The sequence below is a fragment of the Carcharhinus amblyrhynchos genome, chromosome 3 (genome assembly GCF_965287045.1).
Source record: "Carcharhinus amblyrhynchos chromosome 3, sCarAmb.v2.hapA, whole genome shotgun sequence".
In the NCBI taxonomy this organism is placed as follows: Eukaryota; Metazoa; Chordata; class Chondrichthyes; order Carcharhiniformes; family Carcharhinidae; genus Carcharhinus; species Carcharhinus amblyrhynchos.
Window position 1 is genome coordinate 115,266,226 of NC_137326.1, and position 23,220 is coordinate 115,289,445.

General features: G+C 42.7%; 1 protein-coding gene across 1 annotated transcript in view; it reads left to right on the forward strand.

The window, feature by feature from the left end:
* The window catches only part of LOC145341048 (uncharacterized), a 91,654-nt gene that overhangs the window by 59,748 nt on the left and 8,686 nt on the right, over positions 1–23,220 (forward strand). Inside the window, exons 19-26 of the mRNA XM_080185794.1 lie at positions 2,170–2,295; positions 4,631–4,756; positions 5,184–5,309; positions 6,195–6,320; positions 6,878–7,003; positions 8,648–8,773; positions 9,504–9,629; positions 20,762–20,887. Of these exons, the coding sequence (XP_080041920.1) occupies positions 2,170–2,295; positions 4,631–4,756; positions 5,184–5,309; positions 6,195–6,320; positions 6,878–7,003; positions 8,648–8,773; positions 9,504–9,629; positions 20,762–20,887 (1,008 nt within the window). The remainder of the gene's footprint in view (positions 1–2,169; positions 2,296–4,630; positions 4,757–5,183; positions 5,310–6,194; positions 6,321–6,877; positions 7,004–8,647; positions 8,774–9,503; positions 9,630–20,761; positions 20,888–23,220) is intronic.

The window sequence follows — 23,220 nt, forward strand, 5'->3', positions numbered from 1 at the left end:
TCGGGGGGCTAGATGGCCTACTCCTGCTCCTATTTCTTATGTTCTTAAAAGAAAAGACCATTTACAGTCAGAAATGGGAAAATTCATAACAGGGAATAAAGAAATGACTGAGGAATTAAATTTGTACTTTGCTTCAGTTTTCACAAAGGAAGACATGAATAATGTACCAGAAGTGTTGAGAGAAACATGTTTTAGTGAGGAACTGAAGGAAATCAGCATTAACAGAGAAATGGTTTTGGGGAAATTGATGGGGTTGAAAGTGGATAAATCTCCAGGTCCTGATAATCTTCATCCCAGAGTATTTAAGGAAGTGGCCCTGGAAATAATAGACCCATCGGTGGTTATTTTCCAAAATTTTTTGGACTCTGGAATAGTTCCTTCAGATTGGACAGTAGCTAATGTAAGCCCATTGTTCAAAAAGGGAGGTAGAGAGAAAACTGGGAACGATACACCAGTGAGCCTAACATTGGTACTGGAGAAGTTGCTAGAGTCTATTATAAAGGATTTCATAACTCAGCATTTGGAAAGCAGTGGTATAATCAGACAAAGTCATTATGGATTTACAAAAGGGAAATATATTGATGAATATATTGGAATTTTTTGAGGATGTAACTGGTAGAGTTGACTGAGGAGAATCAGTGGATGTGGTTTATTTAGACTGTCAGAAGGCTTTTGGCAAAGTCTCGCATAACAGACTACTATGTAAAGTTAAAGGATTGCTGGTAATGTCTTCATATGGATAGAAAGCTGATTAGCAGATAGGAAGCAAAGAGTTGGCATAAATGGGTCTTTTTCTGATTGGCAGTCAGTGACTAGTGGGGTTCCGCAGGGATCTATGCCTGGATCCCAACTGTTCACATTATATATTAATGATTTGGAAGAGGGAACTGAATGTGTTATCTCTAAATTTGCAGATGATACAAAGTTGGGTGGGAGGATGAGCTGTGAGAAGGATGCATAGATGCTTTCATATGATTTGGACAGGCTGAGTGTGTGGGATTTGCATGGCAGATGCAGTATAATGTGGATAAATGTGAGGTTAAGCTCTTTGGTAGCAATAATCGGAAGACAGATTATTAATTGAATGGGTGTAAATTGAGAGAGGTGGGTACTCAACAAGACCTTGGCGTCCTCATGCATCTATGCTAAAAGTAAGCATGCTGGAACAGCAGGCAGTAAAAAAAGGCTAATGGTATGTTGGCTTTCATAGCGAGATGATTTGAGTATAGGGATAGGGATGTTTTTCTGCAATTATATAGGGCATTGGTGAGGCCACACCTGGAGGATTGTGTACAGTTCTGGTGATTTATCTGAGGAAGGATGTCCTTGTTAGAGAGGGAGTATAGTAAAAGTTTATCAGACTGAATCCTGAGATGGCTGGTCTGCTATAGGAGGAGAAACTAAGTTGTTTAGGATTATATTCACTGGAGCTTAGGAGAGTGAGAGTGGATCTCATAGAAACTTAAAAATTCTAATAGGGTTAGACAGGGTAGATTCAGAAAGAATGTTTATAATGGTGGGGGAGTTCAGGACTAGAGGTCATAATTTGAGGGTAAACCTTTTAGAACTGAGGTGAGGAGAAATTTCTTCATCCAGAGAGTGGTGAATTCACTCCCACAGAATATAGTTGAGGCCAAAACTTTGTCTGATTTCAAGAAGAAATTAGATATAGCTCTTGGGGCTAAAGGGATCAAGGGATATGCAAGTAAGGGGGAAACAGAATATTGGATTTGATGATCAGCCATGATCAAGATAAATTGCGGAGCTGGCTCAAAGGGCCAAATGGCCTCCTCCAGTTTCTACATTTCTGTTGGAAATATAAAAATGTTCCTTGAGATTGAAGGTTTCACTCATTTTGCTCTAAGGATTGTTCTTTAACTCATCAGATCTCAGTGTTCCTTCAGATTAACTCGACTCAAGACAGAAATGTTGTTGTCTGATGAGGGCAGTATGGAAAAGCCATTGCCAATAGTATCAATACATTTATAAAGCTCATATCATCTCGATTTTATACTTTAACAAAAAAGAACATTCACAATATTGCTATTGGATTTAACAGGAACCTCTCAGTATATGGGAATAGTGTTTGAAAACATGTGATGTATGATGACAATGTATGGTCGAATATCAATCAAATGGTACTCAAAATAATTTCTCATTTATTCACAGATATTGATGAATGTGCAACCAACATATCAAGCTGTCAACAAATCTGCACCAATACAATTGGAAACTTCACATGCAGTTGTCGTCAAGGCTTTCGCATCAACGCGAGAAACAATTCTCTGTGTGATGGTAAGAAGCCTTTAAACATACATAGGGGCGATTCTCCCAAAAAAGTTCTAATTGCTGAATTTGCGGGAAAACTGGTGTAAATCACGATTGTTTTTTCAGTGGGAGTTCAGACTCAAATCTTCCACACTCTGTGCAATGCAGAGGTCACAACTGGGAATATCATTAAATGATTGGGGGCGGGGAGGAGGGGGGGAGGTGGGGGGGGGGCCCCTATTCACACCAGAGTTTGAAGTCCTGGAACTCTAGGCGTGCGTAGTGGGTCCAATCTGTCAGCCTCTGGTTTGCTGGCCGACTCAATCGCTGACCAGCCCAAGGCCCTGCAGTGCTGTTCCTCCAGCCCTGGCCAGGCCTGATCGTGGCTTGATCGCTGACCCCACAAACATTACCGGGCCAACCCTGACCCACACCCCCTTCCCTCCTCCCCCCCAACCCCCACCCCCATCGAGAAGCACTCTGAACTCCAGAGCCCCCACAGCAGTGATGATTCCCCCCACCCCACCATCCCCGACAGACCCCCTCATGAGAAGATGACCCTCTGGCCGTCCACCCCACCCCCCCAATCCTAATTGATGGCCTCCCTCCAGTCCCGACCACCCCAAATGCAGAGTGGCAACAGAAACACCCACCTCCACTGATCATCCCGAAGCCCCGCCTTTTGGGCCCACCACCTTGGCCCTGCCCTGTTGCACTGCTCCCTAGGCTCTGCCCCCTTGGCAGTGCATGACGCATGGTGGGCAGTTCCAAGGTGCCCCCTGGGCAAGGGCACTTTGTCCCTTGGGCAGTGTCGGGTGCACAGGCTGGCACTGCTAGGGTGCCCATGCCCAGAGAACTCCATCCCTGCCACCCAAACCCCTGGGGTTTGCCCCACTTCACTCCAGCGGAGTCTCCCTCTCATTCCCCAAAAGTGAGGAGCTACTCTAAACCCCGCTGGAGCGAAATTGTATTGGTGGGGTGGGAGATGCTTTTGGGCCTGGAGACTTCAATCCCGGGCCTAATAATGACATCTAAATTACATTAAAATAAGATTAAAATAACTTACCTGCTGGTCCCTCCAGTTTCCACTGCGGTCCTGACCGTGCCAGATATCCGTTGCTGGGAGTTGCAGGTGTGTTGGGAACAAATGCATGAATCCTACAAATTGGTGTACACATGATTCGTGGCCACAGTTTCTCTGCCATTTGGAAATTACACTCCACCTGATTCATGGCAGATTCACAGGACTATGTCAAACCAGGTACTACACTAAGTAAAGATTGTGGGGGCGATTCCCCATCCCGCCGTGCTAATTTTCAGCATGCACACTGATTCATTGGATTTGCACATGCATTCCCGATATGCACGTAGCTTGGGGCACCGGATATCCAGCGTGGTCAGGACCAGCGGACCAGCAGGTAAGTCATTTTAATGTTATTTAATAATCACTTTTGGTCCTGGAACTGAAATCTCTCATCCCGTCAGTACAATTTCACTCCGGCAGGGTTCTGACTAACTCCCCACTTTCATGGAAGTAGCGAGAGATCCGCTGAAGTGAAGGGGAGCAATCGGGGCACGCCAGGAGGTCGGGCAGCAGTGGGAGGTTTGGTGGCCCCCTGGGCATGGCAAACCTGGCAGGACTGGCCTATGCCCCCGGGCAAATTGCATATGTCCAGGTGCACCCTGGCACTGCCTACCAGGCATTGGGTCAATGATCCCCATTTGTGGGACGGGGGGATGGGGAGCTTGGATGAGGAGGAGACAATAGCAGCTTGGAGACTACTGTCCTAGGCCCATTGATCATATTGAATTGTCGATTTCCACATTGACTTAGTTACGCTAAAAGAAAGGACCTCAGCGACTTGCGACCAGCTAACCTAATTTCGTGATAGGCTCCCACTGTCATCTCCTGGACTACTGTGCTGTTCGAGAATCCCAGCCATCAACTTGTCAACAAATCTTGCATTAATACAAATGGGAGAATTATACGCAATCATCATCCAGGTTTCAGCATCGACATGATCAACACTCCTTTATTTAATGGTAGCAAATTTTGATTGCACAGATTGTCTGCAGCTAATAACATTGAAATTATATGTATCTACGTGCTCTGACTGCTCTGTAAATGTGGATGAGTTGCAGCAAAAAGTTTGGAAGTTCAGATATTAGACAATCAGTGGACCACAATAATAACCACGGCATAAGCGGATTATTGTAACAGGAGAATTAGGTTTGTATTGGGGTAAAGAAATCCTGACTAGGAAATTGTTAAAAGGTTTGTCACTTGCAAATCAACATGTGACACTGGTTGACAATCTAATGTCAATCAAACTGAACAAAGGATTATTGGATTTTTTTGCAGATGTCAATGAATGTGCAACCAACACATCAACCTGTCAACACATCTGCAAGAATACAATTGGAAGCTTCAGATGCAGCTGCCAACGTGGCTTCAGAATCAACATGACAAACACTTCACTTTGTGATGGTAGGAATTCCTCAAACACACAAATCCTCTGTAATTGATTTGAAAATTGTGCTCTATCTGACTAACAGATATCATAACAGTGCAATCTAAATTGCTTGAAGCAAATATTTGTTGCTCTTTAATAATTAAATGATCATTAGCTGACTTCATTACAATGCGCACAGCGGCATATAACTTGTTTGTAGAATATGGTATGTATTAGATAAATCAATACACGATTGGAAATTGCAAGTAAGATTCAGACTGTCTACTCTAAGGTTCTTCTTGAACTCACCATTATTCAATGAACCTTTCACTAACATATGTCAGCACAGGAAAATTGTAATTGGATGAGGGCAGGATGGAAAATTCATAACTAATCGTATCAATACATTTACATCAATTTTATATTGTAACAAAAAGGATCTGATTGGACTTTTATTTGCAGATATTGATGAATGTGCAACCAACACATCAACTTGTCAACAAGTCTGCAAGAATACACTTGGAAGCTTCAGTTGCGGTTGCCATTCTGGATTTAGCACCAATGTGAGAAACACTTCTCTTTGTGATGGTAGGTAAAATTCTCTGCAATTGATGATTTGTGAATTGCAACCCATGTAACAAATAACATAACATTGCAAATCAAAATAGATTTAAGCAAAGACTTGTTGCTCCTTAATAATTAATGATTTGCTGCCGTTATATTTAGTAATGCTTTATTTATAAAGGCATCTTTTGCATTTGTAAGACATCACTGATGATATTGCTATTGAATTTCAGAGGTTTTTAATACTATAGAACCTGAAAGGAAGTGTTATAAATACGTAATGTAGACATGTGATATAGATTGTTAAAACACAGTTTAACATCCATCAAACTAAGTGACGAATAGTTGAACATTTTTCTGCAGATTTTTTTTAAGAAAGGGCTTTGGCAACTCACAACCAGCCAGACCATTTATGCCCCCCTCTGTTGCCTCCTGGCCCGCTGCGCTCCTCGAGCAGCACAGTGGGCAGGGAGAATCCCAGCCATCAACTTGTCAACAAATCTGCATGAATGTAAATGGGAGAATTACACACAATTGCCATCCAGGCTTCAGCATTAACTTGATCAACACTTCCTTTTTCGATGATAGCAAATTTTTAACTGCATAGATCCTCTGCAGCTGATAACATTGGAATTATATTGTATGTATGTGCTCGGAATGCTCCGAGAATGTAGATGGGTTGCAGCAAACAATTTAGGCTTGCCCAGATATTTGACAACCAATGGACCACAATAATAACCTGTGACATGGCCCAATAGGGTAATTATAACAGGAGAATTTGGTGTGTATTGGGATAAAGAAATCCTGACTAAGAAATTGTTAAAAGGTTTGTCACTTTCAAATCAACATGTGACCCTGGCTGAAAATCTAACACAAATCAAACTGAAGAAATATTGGATTATTTTGCAGATATTGATGAATGTGCAACCAACACATCAACCTGTCAACACATCTGTAAGAATACAATTGGAAGCTTCAGATGCAGTTGCCAACCTGGCTTCAGAATCAACATGAGAAACACTTCGCTTTGTGATGGTATGAATTCCTCAAACACACAAATCCTCTGTAATTGAATTGAAAATTGTGCTCTATCTGTCTAACAGATATCACAACAGTGCAATCTAAATGACTTGAAGAAAATACTTGTTGCTCATTAATTATTAAATGATCATTAGCTAACTTTGTTACAATGTTCACAATGGCATATAACTTGTTTGCAGAATTTGATATCTGCCGGAAAAATAAAAATGTTTCTTGAAATTGAAGGTTTCTCTCATTTTGCTCTAAGGATTGTTCTTTGACTCATCAAATCTCAGTGTTCCTTCTGCTTAACATAAATCAAGACTGGAATGTTGTTGTTTGATGAGGGCAGTTTGAGAAAGCCATTGCTAATAGTATCAAAACATTTACTAAGCTAATAACATCTCAATTTTACACTTTAACAAAAAAGAACATTCACAATATTGCTATTGGATTTAACAGGAACCTCTCAGTATATGGGAATAGTGTTTGAAAACATGTGATGTATGATGACAATGTATGGTTGAATATCAATCAAATGGTACTCAAAATAATTTCTCTTTTATTCACAGATATTGATGAATGTGCAACCAATACATCAAGCTGTCAACAAATCTGCACCAATACAATTGGGAACTTCACATGCAGTTGCCATCAAGGCTTTCGCATCAACGCGAGCAACACTTCTCTGTGCGATGGTAAGAAGCTTTTAAACATAAAGTCTCTCTGCAATTTGGAGATTATGCTCCATCTGACTCATGGCAGATTCACATGACTATAGCAAGCCAGTGGTCCACGAAGTAAAGATTGTATTTCCAAAACCCGGCCATCCTGAGATCTCAAAGAACCCAGAGGTTCTCCTGAATTGACCTCTTCTGCAGGTACATGAATTTTCAGCCAACATATTAGCTGGGATTCTCCTAAAACAAAACTAAGTGCCAGTGGGTTTGAAATGGGAGAACGTCCTGCCTCTCTTTTGGGTGTACTTACCTGAATGAATCTCTGACAGTATCTGCAATGCAGGGTGCTCTGAGTTTTTAATGCTGAAAAGGACTGGGCGGGACCTCATCCTGCCCAAGAGGCCAACATCAGCGCACTGAGCAGGCCACTGTGCATGCACTGATCTGTCAGTGGTGAGATTAGGGCATACACAGTGGCTGCCTCTCCCATCACCGGCTTTCCGAGTACTGACTTCCCCAATTTCTTCCCCAGAATCCCCCAATTGCCAGCCTTCCTAACCCACCCTCTCACCAGTCGCTGGCCTACCATATGCACCTCCCCCCCCACCGTTCAGGTCAGCACCGATCACTCCCCTGGGCCTATCCCGATTGATCACCCTCCCCACCCCATGGCAGCCCTGAACCCCCCACCACCCCAGGGGATAAGCCTGACTGTTCCCTCACTCTCTTCCCCACTAATTCTACTTGCAGAGTGGCAACGGCTCCCCCCACAACCAATCACTCCACCTCTTGCCTGCCCTATGCCCAGTAGGCAGTTCCAATGTGCCTGGAGTGCAGTGCCAGTGTGCCCCTTGGTCAGTGTCAGTGTGTCAGGCTGGCACTGACCAAGGGGCGAACCCTCTTGCCCCCAACCTCCCAAGGGGGGCCTCAATGGCCTCTGTCCCCAACTGCAGGCTGAGGATGTCTGATCCTCATTAGTAGAGCAGTTCTAAACCCTGCTTGTGGGAACTTCTCCCAGCGTAGGAGGGAGGGGGAGACAGAGGAGACAATACAGGGCTTGGAGGCTATTATGCTCGGCCCACTAATCATAATGAAATGCCAATTTCCATATGGAACAGTTAAAAATAGGGCCTCGGCGACTCATGACCAGCCAGACGTGGTTTGCGAATCTCGGGAATGAACCCCCTGCTCCCGCTGTTGTCTCCTGGTCAGCTGCGCTGCTCGAAAATCCCAGCCATCAACTTGTCAACAAATCCGCATTAATACAAATGGGAGAATTACACAGTTGCCATCCAGGCTTCAGCATTGACATGATGAACACTCCCTTTTATGCTGGTAGCAAACTTTTAACTGCACGGATTCCCTGCAGTTGATAGCATTGGGATTATATTGTATCTATGTCCTCTGAATGCTCTGTAAATCTAGATGGGTTGTAGCAACAATTTAGGGCTGCACAGATATTAGACAATCAGTGGACTACAATAATAACCTGTGCCACAGCCTAATAAGGTAATTATTACAGGAGAATTAGGTGTGCATTGGGGTAAAAAAATGATGACCAGGAAATTGTTAAAAAGTTTGTCACTTTCAAAACAACATGTGACCTCAATTTACAATCTAAAATCAATCAAACTGAACAAAGAATTATTGGATTTTTTGCAGATATCAATGAATGTGCAACTAACACATCAACCTGTCAACACATCTGTAAGAATACAATTGGAAGTTTCAGATGCAGTTGTCAACCTGGCTTCAGAGTCAACATGAGAAACACTTCACTCTGTGATGGTAGGAATTTCTCAAACACACAAATCCCCTGTACTTGATTTGAAAATTGTGCTCTATCTCTCTAACATATATCACAACACTGCAATCTAAATAGCTTGAAGCAAATCTTTGTTGCTTCTGAATAATTAAATGATCATTAGCTGACTTCACTACTATGTGCACAGAGGCATAATATGTGGTTGCAGAATACAATATCAATTGGATAAATCAATACGTTATTAAAAATGGCAAATGGCACGGTGGTTACCATCGTTGTCTCAAAGCACCAGCGACCCAGGTTCAATTCAGGCCTCAGGCCATTGTCTATGTGGAGTTTGCACGTTCTCCCCATGACTGGGTTTCCTCTGGGTGCTCTGGTTTTCTCCCACAGTCCAACAATGTGTAGGTTAGGTTGATTGGCCATGGCAAATTGTCCCATCATGTCAAGGGATTAGCAGGGTACATGCTTGGGGTTAAGGGGATAGGGCCTGGGTGGGATTGTTGTTGGTGCATGCTCAATGGGCTGAATAGCTTTCTTCTCCACTGTAAGGATTCTAAGTAATTTTCACACTCTTTGTTCTAAGGTTCTTGAACTCACCATGAGTCAATGAACTTTTCACTAACATATATCAGCACAGGGATATTGTAATTGGATGAGGGCAGAATAGAAAATTCATAACTAATTGTCTCAATACGTTTACGTCAATTTTATATTTTAATGAAAAAGAACTAATTGGACTTTTATTTGCAGATATTGATGAATGTGCAACCAACACATCAACCTGTCAACAAATCTGCAAGAATACAATTGGAAGCTTCACATGCAGTTGCCATTCTGGATTTAGCACCAATGTGAGAAACACTTCTCTCTGTGATGGTAGGTAATCTTCAAACACCCAAATTCTCTGCAATTGATTCGTGATTTGCGCTCCATCTAATAGATATCAAAGCATTGCATTTCATAATGGATTCAAGCAAAGCTACTCCTTAATAATCCGATAATCTGAATAGTAATTGTAGAAGTATTGGGTTTAAATGTTTATTAACAGCAACTGAGTAGCTCTTACGTGCTGTGTTCCTGCCTGCGCATCGGGATAACTACCCTTCTCTTGACATGTGACCCCTTTCATACTCTCATCATCCCAACATCCATGTGACCACCTGGTCCACATCTTCCCAGCTTAAGTTGGGATAACCAGTTGTACTAAGGTGTAACATTGAAAGAGAACTGTCACAAAATATAATCCATTCATACATGTAAAACAAGGCTAACATCATAACTATTTACAATGTGCAAAACACTTTTTAAAACAAAGTCCATTCATTGACTTGTTCTTCACATAGTTCTTGAACCTTGGATTTGGGTAGCTCAGCCTCCTTAGCATGTGATTGTACCAGTTGGCTGTGCTGGAGATGCCTCCTGGTTGGTGTCTTCAGTGTGAATGGCAGCAGGTATCCTTATGGAGTACGCCAAAGCTGCTGGGTACAGTGTTAGCTAATGGTGTTAGTTCAGATACCAGTAGCAGGTGATGCTGATTTCATAAGAAATGATCGCTGTCCGAAATTACCATATAGCTGTGAAACCCACTGCCAACCTTTTGTGGCTATGTGTGGTTTGAATCCCAGCCATTTCATCAGATTCTAGAGGGCAAAGTTGCAAGCATCTGTATTGGAATACTTCTTTCCCCTTTGTTGCCACTTCGTAAGTGTGTGACTCACCTTAAATTGCAGGAGGGACTTGGCAATGGGAATCATGCCCTAGTGCACCTGGAGAACAAGTCACTGTGCTGACAGGGAAGACCCTGTTGGGGAAAATTTTGTAGGTTGAAGAGTGCAGCATAGAAATCTATATGGTCTCAGGCATATTTGTCCAATAGGTGCTTGACTGGACACACTGATCAATTTGCCAGGCCATTGGACTATGAATTCAGGGGACAACACATGATGTGCTCAAAGTCACATGTTTGTAAAAAGTCTCAGAACACTCTGGAATCAAAGTGATGAGCATTGTTTGTCACTATCTATTGCTGTGTGTTGTGTGGCAAAGTATCTCTTGAACATGCTTATCACCATGTTGCTCTTCATGTCTGGTAGTTGGTTGAATTCAAACCAACCAGAGTGAAGCAGCTGGAGTGCATTGCATGGCACATACCTGGATACTTTTCTCTCCATATCCACAGATATCAATGGCCAGTATATGATTCCTTTACCCTACACATGGTTGCCTCCAACCCTAGGTGCCCTTGAAGTTGCTAGGTATACTACATCTGCAGAGAGATATGAATAGCTGACCATGTAGTATCAACCCATCTTGTATGGTTAGCTCCTCTGGCATCGGGAAGTTCTTTTGGAGGACTTGAGCCAGCCTTTCGTAATGACCTCATGGAACTGTCTGTACGTGAAATCCACATGCAATGAAAACAATTCTAACAGGGCTGGCAGACTAGGTGCAGCGAGGATGTTATCCCTGGGTGGAAAATCTAGAACTGGGACACAGTCTCAGGATATGGGTTGACCATTTAGGGCTGTGATGAGAAATGTATTCACTCAAAGGATATTTGAGTGAAGTGGAATTCTCTATGACAGAAAGCTATGGAGGCCAAGTCACTGAATGTATTCATTTAAAGGATAGATAATTTTTTGGATTTTAATGACATCAAGGGGCCTGGGGAGAAAGCAAAAACATGAAATTGAGGTAGAGGGTCATACTGAATGGCGGAGCAGATTCAAAAAGCCAAAAGGTTTGCTCCTGTCCTTAAGTTTCTTGATTTATTTCAATGAGAAAACCTGTATGGTTTGATGTCAATGTCCTACTCATGATCTGCCTGGTCAGTTGTCGGTAGGAAGGCTCTGAAAAGAGCATCAGCAAAGTACAACACCTTACTACACTTGTAAACGACACTGAAGTTGTGTGATAACTTGAGCATCATGCACTATGGCTGTGCAGACACAGTCTCAAGAGACATTTTAAGAATAGTGATGAATGGCTGATGATTAGTTTCAATACTTATAGGATAACTACATATGAATAAAATTTCTGACAGTGAAGATGAGGGCAAGGAATTCCTTCTCGATTTGCACATAATGAGTCTTAGAGTCAGTGAAGGCCCTTGATCCGCAGGCTATTTGCCTGCCATTCTGGATCCAAACCAAGCAAATTGCATCTGCTGATCAAAGTGCAGGAGCTCGAACCTCAAAGTATCGTAGCACTGGAGAGCTGAGAGCTGAGTGCCTGATTGAATACGATGCTCCTGTCAATACCATTTGACATCTTGGTGGAGGAGCTGACAGAGGTCTGGTGACCTCATTGTAACACGGAATAAACTTGGAAAGATAATTTTCATTCCAAGGAGATGCTGCTGGATGTGCTTGTCTCGGGAATGGCAATCTGCCGTCTAGCCACTGCTTTGTTTAGATCTACCTTCATACCATTGACTGTGAGTAGGTCACATAAGAACACATAAGGACTCGCATAAGGAACGTGGATGACCCTGAATGGGCATTTAGCACTGTTGAGCTTTAACTGGATGGTCCAGCTTCTGTCGAGGACTAGACGAAGATGTGCATCATGTTGCATTGTATGACCCCAAAACAGGGTGTAATGAACAATGATTTTGCAGGGTTGTCCTGAGGAAAAGGTAGCTGCCAACCAGAGACATGAAGCTAGTGAGTTTTGAGGATTTTTCATTCAGCGGAATTTGCTAAAACCCACACTTTGCATCCAAGATGCTGTCTGCATGTCAACTATGACTTGTTACACGGTCTTCGTAGGGCGAAGAAGCCGAGCAGTGCTTTGTTCAGGTGGACCAGGTGAATACAATCCCTGACTGTGCCGTCCACTTTTACTGCAGCTACCCTTGCTGAAATTCATTCTGTGACTGCATCTATGGGGGATATTATACCAGTGTTGTCATGCGATCCAGCTCAGTGATTACTTCCTGCTTCATTGCTAGGGGACCCTTCTTGAAGACTGTGTCACTGTTCTAGATATTCCAACCAAGGATAATATCCTCCCTGCATCAAGCCTCAAATGATATATTACAGATAGCTTGCCAATGATATCACAGTTGCATAGATCTTCATATTCTATGGCCAGAAATTTACTGCTCCACCTGCCATGGAAATTGGAGCGGGGGAGGTATGGACAATGGGAAGGTCTATTGACCTCAGGCAAGAATTTATGGTTTCAGGACGAGCAAGGCCATAAAATTCCAAGTTACACCCCTGGAGCCCCATGCTGCAGAGTGTGTATGTCTGGACCAAGATGAATTAATCTCAGTGTGATGCTGTGCCGAGGCCCCAAAAGCAGCTTTACATTTTGGTTAATGACATGAAACTGAAAACACCACTCATCGCATATGAAATATACAATTATTTTACTGCACACAAGACAGTGACAACATTCATCAGTACGTAATTGAGTTGAGAAAATAAGCTGAATTGTGTTAATTTGGAGAACTTGAAGTATCACTTATCCAAGCTTAAATCCTGCAAATTATTCACTGAACGAATGGCTTTTGAGAGAAGTGGATCGTTGAACAGAAACAACATTGGAGAAAAACATTTTAAGGTCTGAAGGTAAAAGAATAGAACTGCTATTAAAATATTTAAATGCAGTTGATGCAGAACAGATAGTTTACTAGACGAAGATGTGCATCATGTTGCATTGTATAACCCCAGAGTAGGGTGTAATGGATGATGATTTTGCAGGGTTGTCCTGAGGAAAAGGTAGCTGCCAACCAGAGACATGTTGTCCAGTTTATGGAAAGCAGTGCAAGAACTGTGATAAAAAAATCAATTATCTAAGATGTGTAAATCAAAGAAAGTGCACACAATTGCAGGTGATGACATAGACACAGAGGGTGGAATTTTCCTGTCCTGCCCACCATAGGAATTGTAGTGGACAGGGACGGACCATGCAAAGATCCATTGACCTCAGACAGGAACTTCCAGCCTTGGGGCGAGTGCAGCCTGAAAATCCCATCCAGAAGCTGAACTTTTCGTTGGCAACAGCAAATTCGAAAGGCAAATGAAAGGTTGTTTTAAAAACTGCCAACATGATCGTGAACTTTAAACTTGACACAGGTACATAAGCAAATGTCATTCCCATAAGATAAGGAAAGAAAAACAGCCAACTAAAAGAAAAATGAAATTGTCTACTTACACAGTTGTAAAAATTGCTGTAGAAAACTAAAATGAACTGTAAAAAATTTCAAGCACTTCTGTTTATTATTATGAGAAATAATGTTTGATTCCAAGAATGAGTGTTGCATATAAAAACCTGAAGTTTATCAAGAGAATAATGACTGTCATGACTGATGACATCTGAAGTGAAGACAAGTGCATGTTCAAGGGGATTGCCTAAAGTGAGAACACATCATCAAGATTGACAAAACTGTGACACCCAAAGTACACCTACCCAGAAAAGTACCAGTAATGCTGAGAGATCGTCTTCACGGAGGAGGACATGAATAATTTGCCGGGTGTTAGCGATGGAAAGATGGTAGGAGTGGAGGGCCTGAATGACATTATTATTACTAGAGAGGCGGTGCTCGACAGACTGGAGGGACTGATTGTGGACAAGTCCCCAGGACCGGATGGAATGCATCCAAGGGTTCTGAAAGAAATGGCGGAGGTGATAGTGGATGCCTTGGTGATTATTTTCCAAACGTCGCTGGATTCCGGGGAAGTGCCAGAAGATTGGAAAACGGCTAATGTTACACCGTTGTTTAAGAAGGGTGGCAGGCAAAAGGCAGGGAATTATAGGCCGGTTAGTTTAACATCTGTTGTAGGTAAGATGTTAGAATCCGTGATCAAAGAGAAAATAGCGAGGCATCTTGAGGAGAATTGTTTGATAGAGCAGACGCAGCATGGTTTTGTTAAGGGGAAGTCGTGTCTGACGAATTTATTGGGGTTCTATGAGGATGTGTCTAGGGCGGTGGATAGAGGAGAGCCGGTGGATGTGGTGTTTCTTGCTTTTCAGAAGGCGTTTGACAAGGTGCCTCACAAGAGGTTATTACAGAAGGTCAGGGGGCATGGAGTTGGGGGTAGGGTGTTAGCGTGGATAGAGGATTGGCTGTCAAATAGGAGGCAGAGAGTGGGGGTCAATGGGTGCTATTCGGATTGGCGGTTGGTGACTAGTGGAGTGCCCCAGGGGTCGGTGCTGGGGCCTCAGCTTTTACCATTTATATAGATGATCTGGAGGAGGGAACCAAGTGTATGGTGTCGAAATTTGCTGGTGACACCAAGATTGGTGGAATGGCAAATTGTGCGGAGGGTGTGGAGAGTCTACAGAAGGATCTAGATAGGCTGGGCAAATGGGCCAGGAACTGGCAAATGGAATTTAATGTTGGCAAATGTGAGGTTGTCCACTTTGGTAAGAATAATGTTAGGAAGGACTATTACTTACATGGCGAAAAACTGCAGCATGCAACGGTGCAAAGGGACCTCGGGGTCCTTGTGCATGAGTCGCAAAAACCCAGCCTACAGGTGCAGCAGGTGGTCAGGAAGGCAAATGGGGTGCTGGCCTTCATAGCGAGGGGGATTCAATATAAAAGTAGGGAGGTCTTGCTACAGCTGTATAGGGCACTGGTGAGGCCGCAGCTGGAGTACTGTGTGCAGTTTTGGTCGCCGTACTTGTGCAAGGATATTTTGGAGTTGGAGGGAGTGCAGAGGAGGTTTACTAGGCTGATACCGGAGTTGAGGGGGTTGAACTATGAGGAGAGGCTGAATAAACTAGGCTTGTACTCGTTAGAGTTTAGAAGAATGAGGGGAGATCTCATTGAGACATATAAGATGATGAATGGGATGGATAGGATAGAGGTGGAGAGGCTCTTCCTGCTCAGAAAGGACAGTAGGACTAGAGGGCACAGCCTCAAGATAAAGAGGGGGCGGTTGAGAACAGAGTTGAGGAGGAACTTCTTCACTCAAACGGTGGTGAATCTCTGGAATTCTCTGCCCGTTGAAGTGGTGGAGGCTGCCTTTCTAAATATTTTTAAGACGCAGGTTGATAGGTTTTTGATAGGCAAGGGGATTAAGGGTTATGGGGAGAGGGCGGGAATGTGGACCTGAGACATGACAGATCAGCCATGATCTTATTGAATGGCGGGGCAGGCTCGAGGGGCTAGTTGACCTGCTCCTGCTCCTATTTCTTATGTTCTTATGTTCTTATGAATGATGTGGAGATGCTGGCATTGGATTGGGTAGGCACAGTAAGAAGTCTCACGACACCAAGTTAAAGTCCAGCAGGTTTATTTGGTAGCACCAGCTTTTGGAGCGCTGCCCCTTTAACAGGTGAGTGCTGGCAAAAACTAGAGAAAGTAGCTTAAAGCTGAAGAAGGAAAAGTGCTAAATAGGTCTTCATGAAATAAGGTTCTTGGGACATGTGCTAACAAACAAGGGACTGAAGCCAGACCAGAATAAAATTGAAGCTGTTGTGAGCTTATAGTCACCAGAATGTAAGGAAGATTTGGAGAGACTTTTAGGGATGGTGGAAAATTCATTCCACATGTCAGACTTGACAGCATTTGTCAGAGAACTTCTGAAACATGGAATGGCACTGGAAACAAAGTCACCAAGGAGTTTAACAAATCTAAAGACAACACTAACCCAGATACCAATATAAAATTTATTTACAGCTAGTAAATATATCAGTGGACCTTTGAAAAACTGACTCAGAAGCCGTCTTCTTGCAAAATGAAACACCTGTGGCATAGTCTGCAAACTAACTGAAACACAGCAGCATTCTGACCACATAGAGAATGAAATTTGGCAATTGTGCTTGGCCTTGAATGCCTCTACCAGTTTGTCTATTGTAAAGATGTGGCAGTAGAGAGAGATCAGCCTTTGGAAGCTATACTTAAAAAGCCCTGAATTTTCTGTAGGAATTTCTAGTTTCTTCTGTATTGTTGTCTGTTTGGAGTCTGCACAATGTAAAACATTGGTTTCCCTTTGATTCCTGTGACAATAGCATCTGCCTGCTGAATTCTCACTGACTTTCCCATGTTCAGCTCAGACAGAGGTTGGGAGTCTTGATCAAAGTTTCTGCTTTGTGCAGAAACCACCAAGAATCCAAAGATTACTACTGTGGCTCCAGAGATACCAGATCAGAGTTAAATATAAACAAGGTAAAGAACTGTACATTGCAGACACTCTCCACGTATATACCTACACTTCACAAAGAAGGACAAAGAAACTGAATCGCAGGTTTACATGCTGACAAAAAATTTACCTGCAGCTGTAATCAAACTAGAAGAGATCAGGGAAGTAACCAAGAATTATGCCATCCTTGAGTAAACTGCAGGACTACTGGAACTTTTGTGAGGAATGTCATGTAGCAGAGGGAATACTTTTCAATGGAGACAAGATAATAACTCCTGCAATACTAAGGAAAGGAATGCTGCAACACCTACGTGAAAGTCACCTTGGCATAAAAACATGCAACAGAAGAGCTGTAGATGTAATATATTGGCCTGGAATCGGAACACAAATTAGAAAAATGGTGAATGCATTTGCAGTATGCAGCAAATCACCACAAAAAGAACCACTTCAACCACACAGTAGTACAGAGAGGCCTTGGTAGAAAATTGGAGTGGATTTGCTCACATTTGACAACAGTGAGTCCATACTATCAGTTGATTATTACTCAAAGTTTTTTGAATCTCTGGTGAGCAAAGATAGTAACATAAGAACATAAGAAATAGGAGCAGGAGTAGGCCATCTAGCCCTTCGACCTGCCCCACCATTCAATAAGATCATGGCTGGTCTGAAGTGGATCAGGGAAGTGGTTCTAGATAGAGCATTCTTTCAGAGGGCCAGTGCAGACTTGATGAGCTGAATAACCTTCTCTGCACTGTAGAGACTCTATGGCATGCCGAAGATTTCACCTTAGACAATGGTTCACAATTCTCAGGCACTGAATTTTGCAAATTTGCCTGGAGTTTTGCCAGACTATGTCCAGTCCCAAATATTCACAATCCAATGGAATGGTGGGACATACATGCAGATCTTCAAGCTTCTTTTGAAGAAAGTGAAACTGGATTGAAGAGAGCCTGGCTCTGTTGGATTTCAGGAATGCTTCAGTGCAGGGCATTGATGTATCTCCAGCACAGCTCCTGAAGAGAGGAGGCTGAGAAAAAAACTTCCAACTTTGGTCTAACTGCCAATTCCATAGTCAATGAACTGCAACATGTAGGACTTGCTCAACAGAGATAGCAGAAGCAGAAACTTTGATCAAGACACCCAACCTCTGTCTGAACTGAACGTGGGAAAGACAGTGAGAATTCAGCAGGTAGATGCTATTGTCACAGGAATCAAAGGGGAACCAATGTCTCACATAGTGCAGACTCCAAAGAGACAATAGTACAATAAACTAGAAATTCCTACAGAAAACAAATGAAGAGCAACCCTGATCAGAACCGGAAAGTGCTGGTGAAGACCAATTATTAAAACCGACCCGTCAAGCAATAGATAATCAGATAAAGCCTGAGAGTCCTGTAAACTACCCAGGAAGTAAATGTGACATAGAGCTGAAGGAGACTCCTTACCCTTCAAAATTAGTTCTCTCACCATCCAGAATATCCAGTAGAAGGAATACAGATATAGAGATGAGTAAAAGATAAAACAGACCAATTAAAATAGAGTGCAAAATAGATAAGAGATTTTGTTCTTTATACTCGCAGTCTATGTTGTTCTAATAGAAACTAGAATGAAGTGTTTTAGTTTTTTGAAAAACGGGAAATGTCATGATATTAGAGTAGATATTGTAGTAGTGGACTTTAGTATTAGATACAATATGGTCCATAGTATTTCATTGGGTCACCTGACTTGGGAGTCAGATGTTATTGAGCACATGTAAATGAAACTTGGCTGCAGGCCTGCAAATGTACTCACATTCTCTTCTTAATAAAATTAGTTAATAATAATGATATTTGTCATTTTGCAATACAAAAATGAGGTGCCTTGGTTTCTCTGATTAAACTCCCATTCGTTTACCCTGTTCATAAAGAACAAAGAACAATATAGCACAGGAAACAGGCCCTTCGGCCCTCCAAGCCTGCGCTGCTCATTGGTCCAACTAGACCATTCTTCTGTATCCCTCCATTCCCAGTCTGCTCATGTGACTATCCAGGTAAGTCTTAAACAATCCCAGCATGTCCTCCTCCACCACCCTGCTTGGCAGTGCATTCCAGGCCCCCACCACCCTCTGTGTAAAATACATCCCTCTGATATCTGAGTTAAACCTCGTTCCCCTCGCCTTGAACCTGTGACCCCCTGTGTTTGTCACCTCCGACCTGGGAAAAAGGTTCCCATTGTTCACCCTATCCATACCCCTCATAATTTCATGTTCTGAAACCTAGAGAATGGACTGGTTAAATGTGACTGGTGGCTTGGGCAGGCTGATGTGGCTTGGATCTGCAGCATTCCGCAAAATGGTTCCATTTGCCACACTTGTTACAGTGTTTACCAAATGGCAAACAGACATGTAGTTCTATTCTGTGAGTGATGACTGCTGCAGTTGGAGCAGGGCATGCCCTGTACTGCAAAAATCAATGTTTCCCACCTTGACTCTTTGCTGCTTTTTTTCTGCTGGTTCAGTATACAGATACTGATGGCAGCTTCCAACATTAAACATTTCTTGCAAATCTCTCATCAACCAATGAGTGATAGTGCTAGTTGCACATTCCTTTGCTCGGATTTTTAAAGTTGCAGCGATTGACTGGTTGGATTCATCTAACATCTGGTTGGTGGTATTGAACATGTGCATATCCAATATAATGTTTGTTATGTATTTGAAGTGGTTGTATCCCGGCTGGTATAATGTCACGTGACCTATTGTGACGTAAGCAGAGGGATTTACAGGCTTTTTGGGCTCTTCCATCTTGGACTTGGAAGAAGCAACATTTCCTTGATAAACCTGTATCATGTTTAACTTTAACCCAAACTGTGGCACCTCATAACTTTCCTGTTCATTAATAATACTCAGTCAATATGTAACAATGTTATTTACTGGCATGCACATGTGCTCAGCATTTTTCAGCAATATCTTGGGATCCTCTTCCCCTTCCTCCATTTGAAAGCCAAAGGACTCAGCTGCTTCAGGATCTGCTAAATTAAGAGCGTGTGCACTTGAACCTTTTTTGATTTGTCTGATAGGCCAGCATCGCAGTAGATATGCCACCTTTTTTCACATTTTGTCTGGTTGTCATTTTTGTCAAATATTAGCAGGTTGATGCAGCAAAGTTTCTGTGCCATTCTGCCAACCCCTGACACCACAGAGATGTATGATGACCAGGAACGAATGAAAAAAGATGTGTAATGTTGTGTCCTAATTCTACCGAGGCTGAGGATTTTAAACAAAAAATAAAGCTTGCACATGTAAATTCAAACTAATACGCAAGTTCTGTTGAAAGAAATGTTGTCTCCACTGCAGAGTACAAACTGAAAGTAGAACAGCAGCCTCTGCAAACACTGTAATGGCATCACCATCAAATCATGGGATCAGCCCTTAAAGCAACCTGCAACCCTTTTAAATATATAAGATATTTACTAATTGCAACTGAGCATCTCTTACATGCTGTGTATCTGCCTGTTTTCCCAAAATGTGAACTTGTTCCCGCATTGTCCATGTGACCACTCAGTCTACAATAATGACTCATTACAATCTGTATAGAGGTATCAGTGTAATTTGTTTACAGAAAACAATATCTATTGGATAAATCATTATTGGAAATTGCATGTGTTTCACATTTTCTGCTCAAAGGCTCATTGTAGTTTGATGAGAGCAGAACAGGGAGTCATATCAAATACTATCAATACATTTATTACAGTGATAGAATGTCAATTTTAAATTTTAAGGAAAATAACAATCAGGATATTGTTGTCCAATGCAAACAAAACTTATCTTTGTGTGGTGAATTATAGTGTTTTTAAAATATGTAATGGAGATTGTCAATGTACTGTCTAATGTCAGGCAAACTGAGTGAAGAATAATTGGACTTTTTACCACAGATATCGATGAATGTGCAACCAACACTTCAACCTGTCAACAAATCTGCACCAATACAATTGGAAGCTTCAATTGCAGTTGCCTTCATGGATTTGGCATCAATGTGACAAACACTTCTCTTTGTGATGGTAGGAAGCCTTTAACATGCAGTCTCTCTGCAATTTGGGAAATACACTCTGTCTAACAGTTCTCAATGTCCAGCAAAGGATTTTAATAATTGAACAATCTACGCTTACTACAAAATACTGTACCAAAGTGTTAGAAGGATATTTTGATTGCAGGAGGTGGTATCAATTGTAGTAAATTATTTAGTTGCTCTAGTTTGAAATAGATTTCATGCTTTCTGTTCACAGGTTTGTCCTACACATTACCTGACATCCCATCAGTTGATGCTGCTGTCATTAAACATAAATGGGGTTGGAAAACTGTAGTTTAGAGAGCACAGAGTAGGAAAGTCATGCGCCCCGATTAGCATTGGGAAGGTTTGGTGAGAAAAATATTGCGAGAAGGCTAAAGTTGAGTACTACATCGGCATGAAAGCTTGCTGCAATCATTTCCTTCCCCCTTCAGTGGTGAGCCGTATTTCCCATTGCACCATGTTGGGAATCTCATTATAATATACTTGCATCTTATTATTAGGCTCATACACTGAAATCATAGCACCCCATCAAATAATTCATCCATAGTGGTCTGATGTCAGAACGGCAAATATCCCTCCAGATTCTGACTGGGGTAATTGGCCTTTTGACTCAGAGACGCTGACTCTGGCTGAGAGTGACTAGCCTTTGACTTGCACTGGAAGAGTAGCAGTGGTCTAGTTGGAGGGTACTGAGGAAGCCCAAGGTAACACTGGAAATGTACCGGGGACCTAATTCGATGGTACTGTGAGTGACTGTGGTAACACTGGAAAGGTACTGGGGCTAGGAGACCAGTTGAGGAATGACTGCAGGGTACCGGGGAAATCAAGGGGAAGACTCCAGTGTATTCTGATAGGGTACTGAGGCTCAAAGCAAAGGGAGACCAGGAAGAAGAACACTGGGCGGGGAAAGATTCCAGGGTATTAGGGCATAGAAGACTCAGGGGGGTTTGACTCAGAAGAGATTGGTGGGGTTGACTTGAGGAAGATCAGTGATTTCACTTGGGAGAGACCATCAAGTGTGAAAAGCACCATTCCTGAGGTTGCCTTCTGCTCCTGGGCCATGGGCTTCTTGGAAAGACCCCATAGAGAGTAGGAAAGCCTGGTGCAGTGGATAGGTAGGCAGTCATCACAGATTGACAGTTCTGCTCAAACCTTAGGGAAGAGAGTTGGGGGCTAGAGAGCGGGTGTTGACAAGGAAAAGGCTTACGGAAAGACATGTCAGTGATTATTATTCTGTTACAGCTAAGATTGCTTAACTGTAACTGACATGCCTTTACATTAGACAGGAGTCATTCAAGCGAAGGGAGTTAATAGGAGTGTAGTGGTGTAGGGGCCAGTATAGCAAAAGGGATGGGTAAGAACATAACAAAAGAAATAGGAGCAGGAGTAGGCCATCTAGCCCTTCGAGCCTGCCCCGCCATTCAATAAGATCATGGCTGATCTGATGTGGATCAGTTCCACTTTCCCGCTTTCTCCCCACAACCCTTAATTCCCCTGTCTATCAGAAACCTATCTACCCGTGACTTAAATATATTTAGCGAGGTAGCCTCCATCACTTCAACGGGCAGAGAATTCCAGAGATTCACCACCCTTTGAGTGAAGAAATTCCTCCTCAACTCTGATCTAAACTGCCCCCCTCCCCTTATCTTGAGGCTGTGTCCTCTAGTCCTGCTATCTTTTCTAAGCAGGAAGAATCTCTCTACCTCTACCCTATCCATCCCCTTCATTATCTTATATGTCTCTATAAGATCCCCCCTCAGCCTTCTAAACTCCAAAAAGTACAGACCCAGCCTATTTAGTCTCTCTTCATAGGCCAACTCCCTCATCTCCAGTATCAGCCTAGTGAACCTCCTCTGCACTCCCTCCAATGCCAAAATATCCTTGCGCAAGTGCAGTGACCAAAACTGCACACAGTACTCCAGCTGCGGCCTCACCAGTACCCTGTACAGTTACAGCAAGACCTCCCTACTTTTATATTCTATCCCCCTCGCTACAAAGGCCAGCATTCCATTCGCCTTCTTAATCACCTGCTGCACCTGCAGACTGGGTTTTTGTGACTCGTGCACAAGGACCCCCAGGTCCCTCTGCACCATAGCATGTTGCAGCTTTTCGCCTTTTAAATAATAATCCCTCCTACTATTATTTCTGCCAAAGTGGATAACCTCACACTTGCTAACATTATACTCCATCTGCCAGGTCCTCGCCCACTCGCTCAGCCTATCCAGATCTCTCTGCAGACTTTCCACACCCTCCACGCAATTTGCATCTTCGTGTCATCAGCAAATTTCGTCACCCTACACTCAGCCCCCTCCTCCAGATCAT